The 13542-nt window shown below is 36.4% G+C and overlaps 1 protein-coding gene across 10 annotated transcripts in view; it reads right to left on the bottom strand.

Moving 5' to 3' along the window:
• Positions 1-13542, bottom strand: part of PCNX1 (pecanex 1) — a 170760-nt gene that overhangs the window by 58036 nt on the left and 99182 nt on the right. For all 10 annotated transcript variants that reach the window (XM_070513902.1, XM_070513900.1, XM_070513903.1 and 7 more), the window contains 3 exons: positions 11251-11283; positions 8470-8641; positions 7882-7992 (listed from right to left, as the gene is read on the bottom strand). In XM_070513902.1, coding sequence (XP_070370003.1) covers positions 7882-7992; positions 8470-8641; positions 11251-11283 — 316 coding nt within the window. The remainder of the gene's footprint in view (positions 1-7881; positions 7993-8469; positions 8642-11250; positions 11284-13542) is intronic.

Here is a 13542-nt window from a genome sequence, read left to right as displayed (position 1 = left end):
TGCACTAACAGGCCACCCCCACAACTTTTGATAAAAGATAAAATATTCACCTTGGAAGTGATGAACATTTATACATAGCAGGAAAAACTGTACTTATATTATGCTTCAAGAATCTATCTTATTTACAAAAGTATGGGAAAATGAGGCATGCTGACATCTGAAAAGGAACTAGAGCTTTATTAAGTATTCCCTGAAAGATACCAGTCCATGTAAATAGAACTGGTGTTACCAACAGAAGTAAATTTATATTCTTCCATTATACATATATAAATATGCATTTATATTCTTACATTCTTATTAATTAATTCTCACAAAAAAGTACAGAACTGACTACCAATAATAACAAAAAATAGATCCAATATGATTACTAGGAATAAAGAACAGGGGATGGCTAAGATAGCTATCCTTTATTTTTAAAATATGGATAACAGATTTTCTTTAATGGTAATTTTATGTGGTGACCATAAAAGAAATCTGTAGGAAAAAATTTTCTTTAGGAAATGTTAAAAAACTAACACCGGACGTCAACATCATGGTGGAGTGGACTTGCCTGGGATTCTCTTGCCTCCAACATACAACAAAAAGGGGCATCCATACTGCAACAGAGGACATCCTAACACAACACAAAAACAGCAGAGAGACTTGAAACCATACGACGGAGGGCGGAGAGGCTGAAGCCCCCCTCGGAGGAGCTGGAATGGGGTAAGAGAGAACTTCGCTACCTCCCCTAAAGACTGTGATCTGCAACCGCGGGAGATTCCGTGAGGGAGGGAACGCGGGAAGGGTTGCTCACAGGATCACCAAGGACTCCCTGGGCCCTTGCAGCCTAGAGGGAAGCCCTCTAACTGGGCGAGAGCTTTCGTTGGGGGGACCTCATCAAGCCAACACCCCAGGAGACCAGAAAGCAAGAACTGATCAAGAAAGCCCAGAGTGCAAGCAGGAAAAAGCGCATCTCCACCCACCCGCCCCGGGCCGCTCCAATGCCAGCGATATTAGCTGGAGGCAGAGGGCTCAGAATACATAGCTCTAACCCCCACCCAGTGGCGATAGGCGGTAACTGCAACTGAATAATATCAGAATGCGTAAGACCCGACCTTTCAACATCAGACACTAGATCAAATCTCTAGACCAGAGAGAAAACAACAAGCACCCAGAACTCAGTCCTGAGGACACAGAAATACATAAGCTAAAAGACAATGAATTCAAAACAGCTATCATCAAAAAACTCAATGAGGTAAAAGAGAATGTAGAGGAACAATTCAACAAATTCAGGAGCTACTTCAAAAAAGAGATTGAAACTATAAAGAAGAATCAATCAGAAATATTAGAGATGAAAGACACAATGGAAGAGATAAAACAAAATACAGATTCCCTGAACGCTCGAGTGGACATCACAGAGGAGCGAATCAGCATAAGCGAACACAGACACATTGAAATGCTCCAGACAGAGGACCAGAGAGAACTCAGACTAAGAAGAAATGAAGAAAGTCTCTGAGAATTATCTGACTCAATGAGGAAATGCAACATAAGAATTACAGGTATTCAAGAAGGAGAAGAGAAGGAAAATGGAGCAGAAAGCGTGTTCAAAGAAATAATGGCAGAGAACTTCCCTAACCTAAGGAAAGAGAGGGAAATCTGTGTGGAAGATGCTTCCAGATCTCCTAGATATGTCAATGTAAAAAGACCTACTGGAGGTCATATAGTAGTAGAACTGGCAAAAATGAATGACAAAGAAAGAATACTCAGGCCAGCAGGGCAGCAGAAAATAACCTACAAAGGAACCCCTATCAGACTTTCAGCGGATTTCTCTGCAGAAACCTTACAGGCTAGAAGAGAAGGGAATGACATATTCAAATCTTTAAAAGACAAAAATCTTCAGCCAATAATACTCTATCCAGCAAAAACATCCTTCAGATATGAGGGAGAAATTAAACCTTTCCCTGAAGTTAACAAAAGCCAAGGGACTACATAGCCATGAGACCCTCCCTACAAGATATCCTCAAGAAGGCCCTCATACCTGAAAAAAAAAAAGGGAGAAAGGGATCCCAAAACACAGAGTAAGGAGATAAATAGGTAGACAAAATCAGAATAGGATAGCAAATATTCAACTATAGCATTAGGCTAACGGGAAGGAAAACACCAAAAACAAAGACAATCCTGTCATTTTAACCACAAACTCACAACACAAGATGGAGTAAGATATGAGGAAAAACAACTTAGGAGGGGAGGAGGAAAGGGAATGAATCAGTATAGACTAAGGAAATAAGAGGCCATCAGAAAATGGACTATCTTATACATGAGATTCTGAATACAAACCTCAGGGTAACCACTAAACAAGAAGGCAGAACAGAGACACAAAGAATAAATAAGGAGAAAATAAGAAACACATCATAAAAAACTACATAATTCAATGGGTAGACCAAAACACACCAGATGAGAAACAAATGAAATGCAGGAAAATTGGAAAACAAGTGATAAAATGACAGCATTAAGCCCTCATACATCCCTAATCACCCTAAACGTAAATGGATCGAATTCTCCAAGAAAGAGACACAGAGTGGCAAGATGGATTGAAGAACAAGACCCAACATTATGCTGCCTCCAGGAAGCACATCTCAACTCCAGTGACAAACACAGGCTCAGGGTGAAGGGGTAGAAGACGATACACCAAGCTAATGGCAAACGAAAGGAAGCAGATGTCGCAATACCTGTATGAGACAAAGCAGATTGGAAGATAAGGCAGGTAAAGACAGACAAAGAGGGGCAGTATATAACAATCAAAGGGACACTACATCAAGAAGAAATAATGCTTATAAATATCTATGCACCCAACACGGAGCACCAAAGTCCATAAAGCAACTATTAACAAACCTAAAAGAAGATATTAATAATAACACAATAATAGTAGGAGACCTTGACACTTCACTCACATCGATGGAGAGATCATCCAGAGAGAAAATCAACAAGGAAACAGTGGAATTAAATGAATAGCTAAACAAGTTGGACTTAACAGACATACATAGAACACTCCATCCAAAAATAACAGAATACACATTTTTCTCAAGTGTGCACAGAACATTCTCAAGGATAGATCATATGTTGGGAAACAAAGCAAGCCTCAATAAATTGAAGAAAATTGAAATAATAACAAGCATCCTCTCCCATAGTAATGCTATAAAGCTAGAAATTAATTATAAGAAAAAAGCTGAGAAAGGGACAAAGATGTGGAGATTAAACAACATACTATTGAACAAGCAATGGATCATTGAAGAAATTAAAGGAGAAATAAAAAAACATCTGGAGACAAATAAAAATGATAACATACCAGACCAACTCATACTGGATGCAGCAAAACCCATATTAAGAGGGAAATTCATTGCAATACAGACACACCTTAACAAAGAAGAAAAATCCCAAATAAGCAATTTCAAATTACACCTAACTGAATTAGAAAAAGAAGAACAAACAAAGCCCAACATCAGCAGAAGGAGAAAAATAATAAAAATCCGAGCAGACATAAATGCAATTGAAACAAAAAAGGCAGTAGAAAGGATCAATGAAACAAAGAGCTAGTTCTTTGAGAAGATAAACAAAACTGACACATCCCTAGGCAGATTTAGAAAGAAAAAAAGAGAGAAAGCTCACACAAACAAAATCAGAAATGAAAGAGGAGAAATAACAACAGACACCACAGAAATATATCAGGTTATAGGAGAATACTATGAAAAACTATATGCCAACAAAACAGATAATCTAGAGGAAAGGGATAAATTCTTAGACTCTTATAACCTCCCAAAGCTGAATCAAGAAGAAAGTGACAATCTGAACAGACCAATCATAAGGAGAGACTGAAACAGTAATCAAAAGCATCCCAAAGAATAAAAGCCCAGGACCAGGTAGCTTCTCTGGGGAATTCTACCAGACTTTCAGAGAGGATTTAATACCTATCCTTCTCAAGCTATTCCAAAAATTATGGAAGATGGAACACTTCCTAACACACTCTACAAGGCCAACATCACTCTGATACGAAAGCCTGACAAGGACAGCACAAAAAAGGAAAACTACAGGCCAATATTGCTGATGGATATAGATGCAAAAATCCTCAACAAAATTTTGGCAACCCGAATTCAGCAATACATCAAAAGGATCATACCCCATGATCAAGTGGGATTTATACCAGGGACACAGGGATGGTTCAACATCCGCAAATCAATCAACGTGATACACCACATCAACAAATTGAGGAATAAAAACCACATGATCATCTCAAGAGATACAGAGAAAGCATTTGACAAGATCCAACAGCCATTTATGATAAAAACTCTTAACAAAATGGGGATAGAAGGAAATTACCTCAACATAATAAAGGCCATATAAGACAAACCCACAGCCAACATCAGACTCAATGGGCAAAAACTGAACGCCCTCCCCGTGAGAACAGGAACAAGACAAGGATGCCCACTATCACCACTCTTATTCAACACAGTACTGGAGGTTTTGGCCAGAGCAATTAGGCAAGAGAAAGGAATAAAAGGAAACCAAATAGGGAGTGAAGAAGTGAAACTCTCGCTGTTTGCAGACGACATGATCTTATATATAGAAAACCCCAAAGAATCCATCAGAAAACTAATACAAATAATCAACAACAACAGTAAAGTTGCAAGGTACAAAATCAACTTACAAAAATCAGTTGCACTTCTATACTCCAATAACGAACTTACAGAAAGAGAACTCAAGAATACAATTTCATTTGCAATTGCAACTAAAAAAATAAAGTACCTAGGAATAAATTTAACCAAGGAGGTGAAGGACTTATACAACGAAAAGTATAAGACATTACCAAAAGAAATTGATAATGACATAAAGAGATGGAAAGAGATTCCACACACATGGATTGGAAGAATAAACGTAGTTAAAATGTCCATACTACCCAAAGCAATCTACAGATTCAATGCAATCCCAATCAGAATCCCAATGACGTTCTTCACAGAAATAGAACAAAGAATCCTAATATTCATATGGGGCAACCAAAGACCCCGAATTGCTAAGGCAATCCTGAGAAAAAGAACAAAGCTGGAGGTATCACAATCCCTTACTTAAAAATGTACTACAAAGCCATAGTGATCAAAACAGCATGGTAGTGGTACAAAAACAAGCACACAGATCAAAGGAACAGAACTGAAAGTCCAGAAATAAAACCACACATATACAGACAGCTGATCTTCGACAAGGTGCCAAGACCATACAATGGAGAAAAACAAAGTCTCTTCAACAGTGTTGAGAAAACTGGACAGCCACATGCAAAAGAATGAAGGTAGACCATTATCTCACGCCATACACAAAAATAAACTTAAAATGGATCAAAGACTTGAAGATAAGTCCTAAAACTATAAAACTCCTGGAAGATAATATAGGTAGTACACTCTCTGACATCGAACTAAAAAGGATCTTTTCGAACACCATGTCTTCTCAGAAAAGGGAAACAAACAAATGGGAGTTCATCAGACTAAAGAACTTTTTCAAGGCAAAACAAACCAGAATCAAAACAGAGACGACTCATCAATTGGGAGAAAATATTTGCAAATCATATACCTCACCAGGGGTTAATCTCCATAATATATAAAGAACTCACACAACTGAACAATAAAGAAACAAACAGCCCAATCAAAAAATGGGCAGAGGATAGGAACAGACATTTTTCCAAAGAAGATATACAGATGGCCAATAAGCACATGAAAAGATGTTCAACATCACTAGTCATCAGGGAAATGCAAATCAAAACTACACTACGATACCACCTTACACCTGTTAAAATGGCTATAATCTCTAAGACTAAAAACAACAAATGTTGGAGAGGCTCTGGAGAAAAGGGAACCCTCACACACTGCTGGTGGGAATGCAAACTGGTGCAGCCACTATGGAAAACAGTATGGAGGTTCCTCAAAAAACTAAAGACAGAACTACCATACGACCCAGCTATGCCACTACTGGGTATCTACCCAAACAATTTGAAATCAACAATCCAAAGTAGCATATGCACCCCTACGTTCATTGCAGCACTATTCACAATAGCCAAGACATTGAAACAATCCAAGTCCCCAATGACCGATGATTGGATAAAGAAGATGTGGTGTATATATATATATACACAATGGAATACTACTCAGCTGCAAAAAAAGACAAACTCATCCCATTTGTAATAACATAGAAGGACCTGGACGGAATTTGCTAAGTGAAATAAGCCAGACTGAGAAAGACAAACACCAGATGATTTCACTCATATGTGGAATATAAACAAAAACACCTGGACAAAGAAAACAGTTCAGTGGTTACCACGGGAAGGGGTGTTGGGAATGAGCACAGGGCGTTAAGGGGGGCACTTATGTGGTGACAGACAAGAAATAATGTATAACTGAAATTTCACATCAATGTAAACTATTATGAACTCAATAAAAAGGAAAACAAAAAAACCCCAAAAAACAAAAAATTAACACCTTGCACAAGTTTGTAAATCATACTATGACAAAGCTCGCTATTATAAATCACCTACACTAAACCCTCTCCATAGTATGTAGATTAATTAATATAGCACCTATAATAGTCCCTAAATACTGAAACTGTCTTCTATTCACATTAAGCTATGTCACAGACCAACCCAGTTTTAAATCACACGCTTTCAAAAAATTTTCAAAACATTAAAAATGCTCTAGATACACAGCAACACAGAAAAAGCTTAGTTTCTATTTAAAATTTAAGCCAGGGACTAGCCCGTGGCTAAGTGGTTAAGTTGGCGCGCTCTGCTTTGGCAGCCCAGGATTTTGCCGGTTCGGATCGTGGGTGTGGACAGGGCACCGCTCATCAGGCCATGCTGGATGGCATCCCACATTGCCCAACCGGAGGGACCTACAACTGGAATATATAACTATGTACTGTGGGGGCTTTGGAGAGAAGAAGAAGGAAAAAAAAAAAGATTGGCCACGGATGGTAGCTCAGGTGCCAATCTTTAAAAAAAAAAAAAAAATTAACCCATAATACCAACATTTTATCACCAAAGATTATTTCAATGCACATACCTGGAAGATTTAAACTGCAAATGTGAAGTATGAAGAGAAAACAGACTATAAAGTTACAGTAATTTCTTTCTCTTTCATATTTTTTCTCTAGTTGTACACTCATCTTTCATTAAAATTTTAAATGGTTAAACTAAATAAGGGTATATTTTAACCACAGTGGCTGCCCATAGGGTTATTTTCAAGTTCTGCAAACCATTATCTATTCCAGAGTAATACTGGTATAGTCTTATTTATTTTGAAAATAAAATATACATATAATAGGGGAATAAATTTCTAAGTACATCAATTCATATCCACATATACTCTAAAAACAGAGATATTTCTAAAAATCTTATTTAGTAAAATGCTTTTACTCAAAACATTCTCATTTTGGTGTTCCCATCCTAAAGAAAAAATAAAGCTCTGAAATCAAATATATAGTCCAAATACATATGCCAGTTCAAAATCCACATATAATACTATTTATCAGAGCTCAATCTATTTGGGATAGATGATCTTCTATAATATTTTGTAAGTCTATACAGGTTCCATGTAAACTCACTATAACTTTTAGTTTTAGACAATAGTATTTTATCACTTCTTACAAATCAACTCCATTATTTCTGGATCTTTCACTAAAGTAGCAGGCTTGACTACTTTTTCCTATCTACGTATTAATTCCCACTCTGTCTTTAATTATTAAATGTCTTTTTCTTTCTAATTTCAATTCTAAAATGAAAACCGGAAAAGCATTTTAATATTCAGTTTATTACTTAATTATCTGTAAACATAATACTGTAATCTGTAATCTTTATAAGGAAATACCTACCATTACCACCAAAGATATGAATATCCAATTGTTCACAAAGGTACATTACAAATGTATTCACCTGAGGCAGGAGACCAATGAAAAATACTAGTGGGAAACAGAGTGTAAACACTATAGAAAGAAAGAGAAGTATATTAAAGATAGTATTCCAAATGCATCCTTTTGTTCATTTATGATAAAATAAATAATAAAAAGAAATCCAAAATTAATATATAACTACTAAATTTTTTAAAAGATATCATTTTAAATTTTTTCTGTCTACATAATTGCTTGGGTATTAAATAATCTTTTCAACTATAAAGAACAGCTTTTAAAATTATTTCAACCATTCTCACATAAGGAACCTGAGATAAAGAATCCAAAGGAAATCTTCCACTGTGTCTGCTTCAAATGCAGAAGAATTACTATATTTGTTCATCATTAACTTTTTTCATTCATAATAGCCCTATAGTTTTGTTTCTCACTGAGAGGACAATAAACAGCAAAATAAGCCTACTAAAACTATTTTTACCTACATAATTGATCTATTTATTCACTAAGTGTATACAAATAAAGGTTAGGATCTGAGATATTTTAAAGATGACTCACCTATAACTAAATCCCTGGCTGATATAAGCACCAGTGGATTGGTGAAAGTTATTCCATATAATTTGAACTTGTTTGTAGTAAGGTTTCTGCTACCATAATCCAAGAGCCAAATAAGACCACAACATAAACAGAAATAAACTGGTCTACTGTAGGCAATGATACGATTATGACCCTGAAAATGATATTAAAAAAGAAGTCAGTTTAGTTAATTTTAAGAGTCACAATTAGCTATTGAGGTTTTTGGTGGCCTATATTCTAAGGATTCAAAATGTTTCCAAATGGAAGCCACGTTTCTGACTGTGGCAGAAGAGAATTATAAACATGGAAAGGAAGACAAATAGAATGAACCCTATGATACTGGATTGAAATTAGAGTTATCAGTATGAACTCACTGTTTTTAATATGAATATAAACAGATATAAGAATAGCTATGTGTGTAGATGTGTATGTGTGTACATACACATACACATATTTCCTAGCTTTATCCACTGAGAGGACCTAGAAGTAATGACATTCTAGTAATATAGATTACTAGCATCCAGATCTTAGTTCATAAATAGCACGAGTGACTAAAAAGAACCAGGGTTCCATACAGCAATGGCTGGGTTGGGGCAGGGGTTGGGAGAGTACAAGATGAGCCTGGAACATTTGGTTGTGCCCAAAAAGAAGGAAGTACTTAAAGAATGATAAGGATATGTCAAAAGGACACAGAGGGCAGCTTGATGGAATCCCAAAGCCCAAATCAGGGACATCTTGAGCATCAAAATAAATAATGATAATAACAGCATAGTCCATTGAATAAAATAAGAATCTGTCACTCCACACCCATACAAAGAAATTAAGACAGAAAGGAAGGTTCTTCCTTACAGTAAAAAGTCAACCAATAAATGTAGAAGGAATGATGGAATTAGAAAATCACTATTTAGCAACCATCAAATGATAAGTGATTCAGGCAAGAAACATCAAATAGACATTAAAAACAAGTGAGTAGAAGTTTGCCGGGCAATGCGACATACATATACAATCTCAAAGTATCTCCATATGAGATATTTATTAACTACAAGAGAAAAATAGTGACATTACATTACAGGAGTAGTTCTAAAGAGAGTAGGAGGTGATTTTTCCCCCAGAGCGAAATTTGGCAATGTTGAGAGAAATTTTGGTTGTCACAATTGGGGTGAGCGTGCTAGAATTGGCACCTAGTAGGTAGAGGTCAGAGGTAATACTACACGTCCTACAATGCACAGGACAGCACTCCCCTCACAAACTCTTAACAAAGAATTATTCAGCTCAAAATGTTACTATTGCAAAGTCTGAAAAGCCCTGCCCACACTACCCTTAGCTAAAAGTGCAAAGTTCACATCAGCAGTAGAAGGATAAATCAACACAGTGTGCTTTCTGATAGGATGAACTGAGAAGAACACATCACTTTTGTAATATTCCTACCAAAAAAGCACGTCCTGTATCTAATTGAGAAGAACCATCAGACAAACTCAAATTGAGGGATAGGCCACAAAATAACTGGCCTGTACCCATCAAAAATGTCAATATTGTGAAAAACAAATTCTAAAGAACTGCTCCAGGTTAGAGGCTAAAAAGAACAAATGCGTTATCAGGGATTTTCCATTGCCAACTGAGATGCTAGGAAACACCTGAGTAAGATCTGTAGATTAGAAAATACTATAGAATCAGTGTTAATGCCCTGATTGTGAGAGTTACATGGAATTAACATAAAGGAATGCCTTTGTTTCTAGGAAACATACACGGAGGTATTTAGAGGTAAAGGAGGAACACGTGTACAATTCAGTCTCAAACAGTTTAGAAAAGCGTGTACGTGTGTGTTGGTGAGAAGAACCAGAGAGGGAACAAGCAAACAGAGTAAAATGCTAACACAGGGATCCCAGGTGAATGGCATCAGGAAGTCTTTGTACAATCCTTGCAACATTTCCTAAGTCTGAAATTGCGACAAAATAAAAAGTTAGAAACAATACTTCCATGTATTATTACACTTGAAAAACATTCATACAAAATAATAAATAAAATACTGTTGAAATAAAATCATTTGCTTCCTTGTTTTGTTTTGCTCATCTACTCTCATTAAGTATTCCAGTGTATGGGTAAAAATAATAATTCTATTCAAGAAAGAAGGTACCAGCATAAACTGTTCTTGGAATCTGTTTTTTAACTGCTTTAAAGAGAAGCCCTTTGGTCTTTCTATTAAATAAACACTCTAGAGTAAGGTCTAAAACCAGACTTCACAACAAAGAGTGTTAGGCAGCTAATGCTTTTGTCTAAAGTCACAAAATGATTAACAAGGTTTTTAATCGCCTTAGTGTCCACAGGTCTAAACACGAGATCAATGTATTACTTCTTTATTCTTGCTCTTAATGATTACCTAAGCAAAAAAATGTAAAGTTTTTCCTACTTCAAAATTCTATTTCTCAATACATATTCATGATTTATTGTTCAAAGTTTATTAAATGCAAGCTATCAAATAACCATGAGTTTATATGAACCATGTCTCCCTAATTGATAACCTCCTCCTGAAAGAGGTTGTCAAAAAATGAATTATGCCCAATTTCAACCAAGATTTAGAGTCTACAATTACAATGTCATTTTACTTCATGCTAATAAATCACCTATATTTCTCTAGTAGTGTGTCAAAACTCAGATGAGAAAATAATAACATAAATCTTAATTCAATGTGACATAGGGCTAAAAAAAAAAGGCTCTGATAAATGTTAAGGAACTACCAGTTACAGGTATATTAGAGTGACTTACATGTCTGGGAGAAGAAGAATCTGGTTGAACACTCTAAAAGTGAAACAGAAAGATAGATTACACTACTGAAGTCCTGGTAATTTTACAAGCAAGTTTCAAAATGTCTGAAGTAATTTCAAGTGAATACCCCACAGATAAGAAATGACCTACATTAGTTCTGTTGAAACTCAACAGGAGATGAAACATCAGCTCCAGATACTGGTATCACTGTGATATTAAAAACATCTCAAATCTTTCTTGACTCTTCAACTTATTATGGTCAATTAGTCATTTGCATCTAGCTTAATGTTTCTGAAATGGCATATGGCAGACAGATCCATCTTACTGCTTGGCTCATGACTACACATAAGCATAGTTAAGGTAGAATGCTTTCTTATGCCACATCACTCCATTCAGGAAAGGCACAAAATATGGGTTAGCTTAAAGAAGAATTCTAGCTCTGCCCACAAATTCCAAACTTACTAAACAATTCAGTGGTATTTGTATTAAATATATTATCTGCATTTTCACATCAAATAAGATAAGCTATATCCTTGTAAAAGACTTTATCAACTTTTCACAAAAATGTTCAAAAGGTGCAGCCACTTCCTGAATCATGACTCTTCTCCCAAGTTCATTTCCAACGCATACCAAATAATTTAACTAGGATGGGCTACCATCACCCTAGTTCTAGAGGGGACCAAGGTCAGAGTTTGGCATGTGGCCCTTGGCTGGATATGAGACCAGGTGATCATTAAACTTTCAATTCCAACATATAGTCTTTAAAAGCTTCTGTTCCAGCCTTTCTTATTTCTGTTTATGATATTAGTCTTCTAGTCAACTAATTTCAAAAATCTCAGGCATCTTTTACCTTTTCTAACCATACTAACTTGAAAGCAGTGGACAAAACTACAGGACACTGGAGGGACTACAAAACTACAAGGGACACTGGAGCCAAGGAATGAATTTAAATGGTTTAAGGCAATAAAGGGATGGGTTGAAATGGAAACCAAGAACAAAGACCAGAAATTTTAACAGAGGATCACAAATTTAATCAAAGGTACTTGGTTGTTATTAGGGATCAAGAAGGATGGAGCAGAGGCTCTAAGATTTTGACTTGGTATACTACTGTCAAAAGCAAAGGAACTGAGAAAGGAAAATATTTATCAGAAGATGATCATGTGCTATTTTTTTTTAAAAGACTGGCACCTGAGCTAACATCTGTGGCCAGTCTTTCTTTTTTTTTAGTTCTCCCCAAAGCCCCCCAGTACATAGTTGTATATTCTAGTTGTGAGTGCCTCTGGTTGTGCTATGTGGGATGTCGCCTCAGCATGGCTTGTTGAGGAGTGCCATGTCCGCGCCCAGGATCCGAACTGGCGAAACTCCAGGTCACTGAAGCGGAGTGTGCGAACTTAACCACTTAGCCATGGGCCGGCCCATGATGTGCTATTTTTAAAATGTGCCAACTGCCTGTTAGATATATAGGACTAAAGCTTATGAGAATGGTGAAGACTTTGAGATATAAATCTGGACATAATTCATACATAGAGGCAACAAATAAAACAATAAAAGAGGATGACTTCACTGGCAAGGAACTGCAAACTGAGAAGAGGGCCAAATAAAACTCTAGAGAATTCTCATAAATTAAGAAGTGGTCAAAAGAACAAAGAGGCATCCAAAAGGGAAAACAAAGATATCTGAAAAGTAGGATAATTGTCAGGGTAGTATAGTCACAGAACATCAATGAGGAGAATATAGAAATGGAAGGTAGCATTCAGAGGTATTATATGATGCAGCACTGGCAGAGAATGAAGACTAAGAAAAGGACACAGATTTGGCAATTAGAGATTATTAGCACCACAAAGACTGTAATTTCAGTACTGCATTGAGGAAATGAGTATGGATGGGCCTTGAAGAAACAAGCAGCTGACATAGGTGGTTTATTCCAGATGTCTATCTATAAATGGGGAGAGGAAAAAGGAAAGGAAAGCTGATGGTATGAAGAGAACTCAATACTTTTCACGATGGGGCAGGGTTCTGCATGTCACCATATATCAGGCAAATAACCAATACACACAAGGGTATTTACTTAAGAAAGAAAGGAAAGAAAACAGTCCACATTAACAGTCCACATGATTTTGCATGGAAGGTGAAAAATCTGGTATTTCATTCTCCCATTTTTGGAAAGCTTAAAATTGATAACATTTGGCATTTTAGAGCCACTGCTGAACAACAGCAAAGGGATACCAACCTTCTGCTTTTGGTGCCCCTAAAGAACATATATTCTAGTTTTGACTAGGTCCACCAATGATG

The sequence above is a fragment of the Equus asinus genome, chromosome 7 (assembly GCF_041296235.1).
Source record: "Equus asinus isolate D_3611 breed Donkey chromosome 7, EquAss-T2T_v2, whole genome shotgun sequence".
In the NCBI taxonomy this organism is placed as follows: Eukaryota; Metazoa; Chordata; class Mammalia; order Perissodactyla; family Equidae; genus Equus; species Equus asinus.
This window is presented reverse-complemented; position numbering and strand designations above follow the sequence as displayed.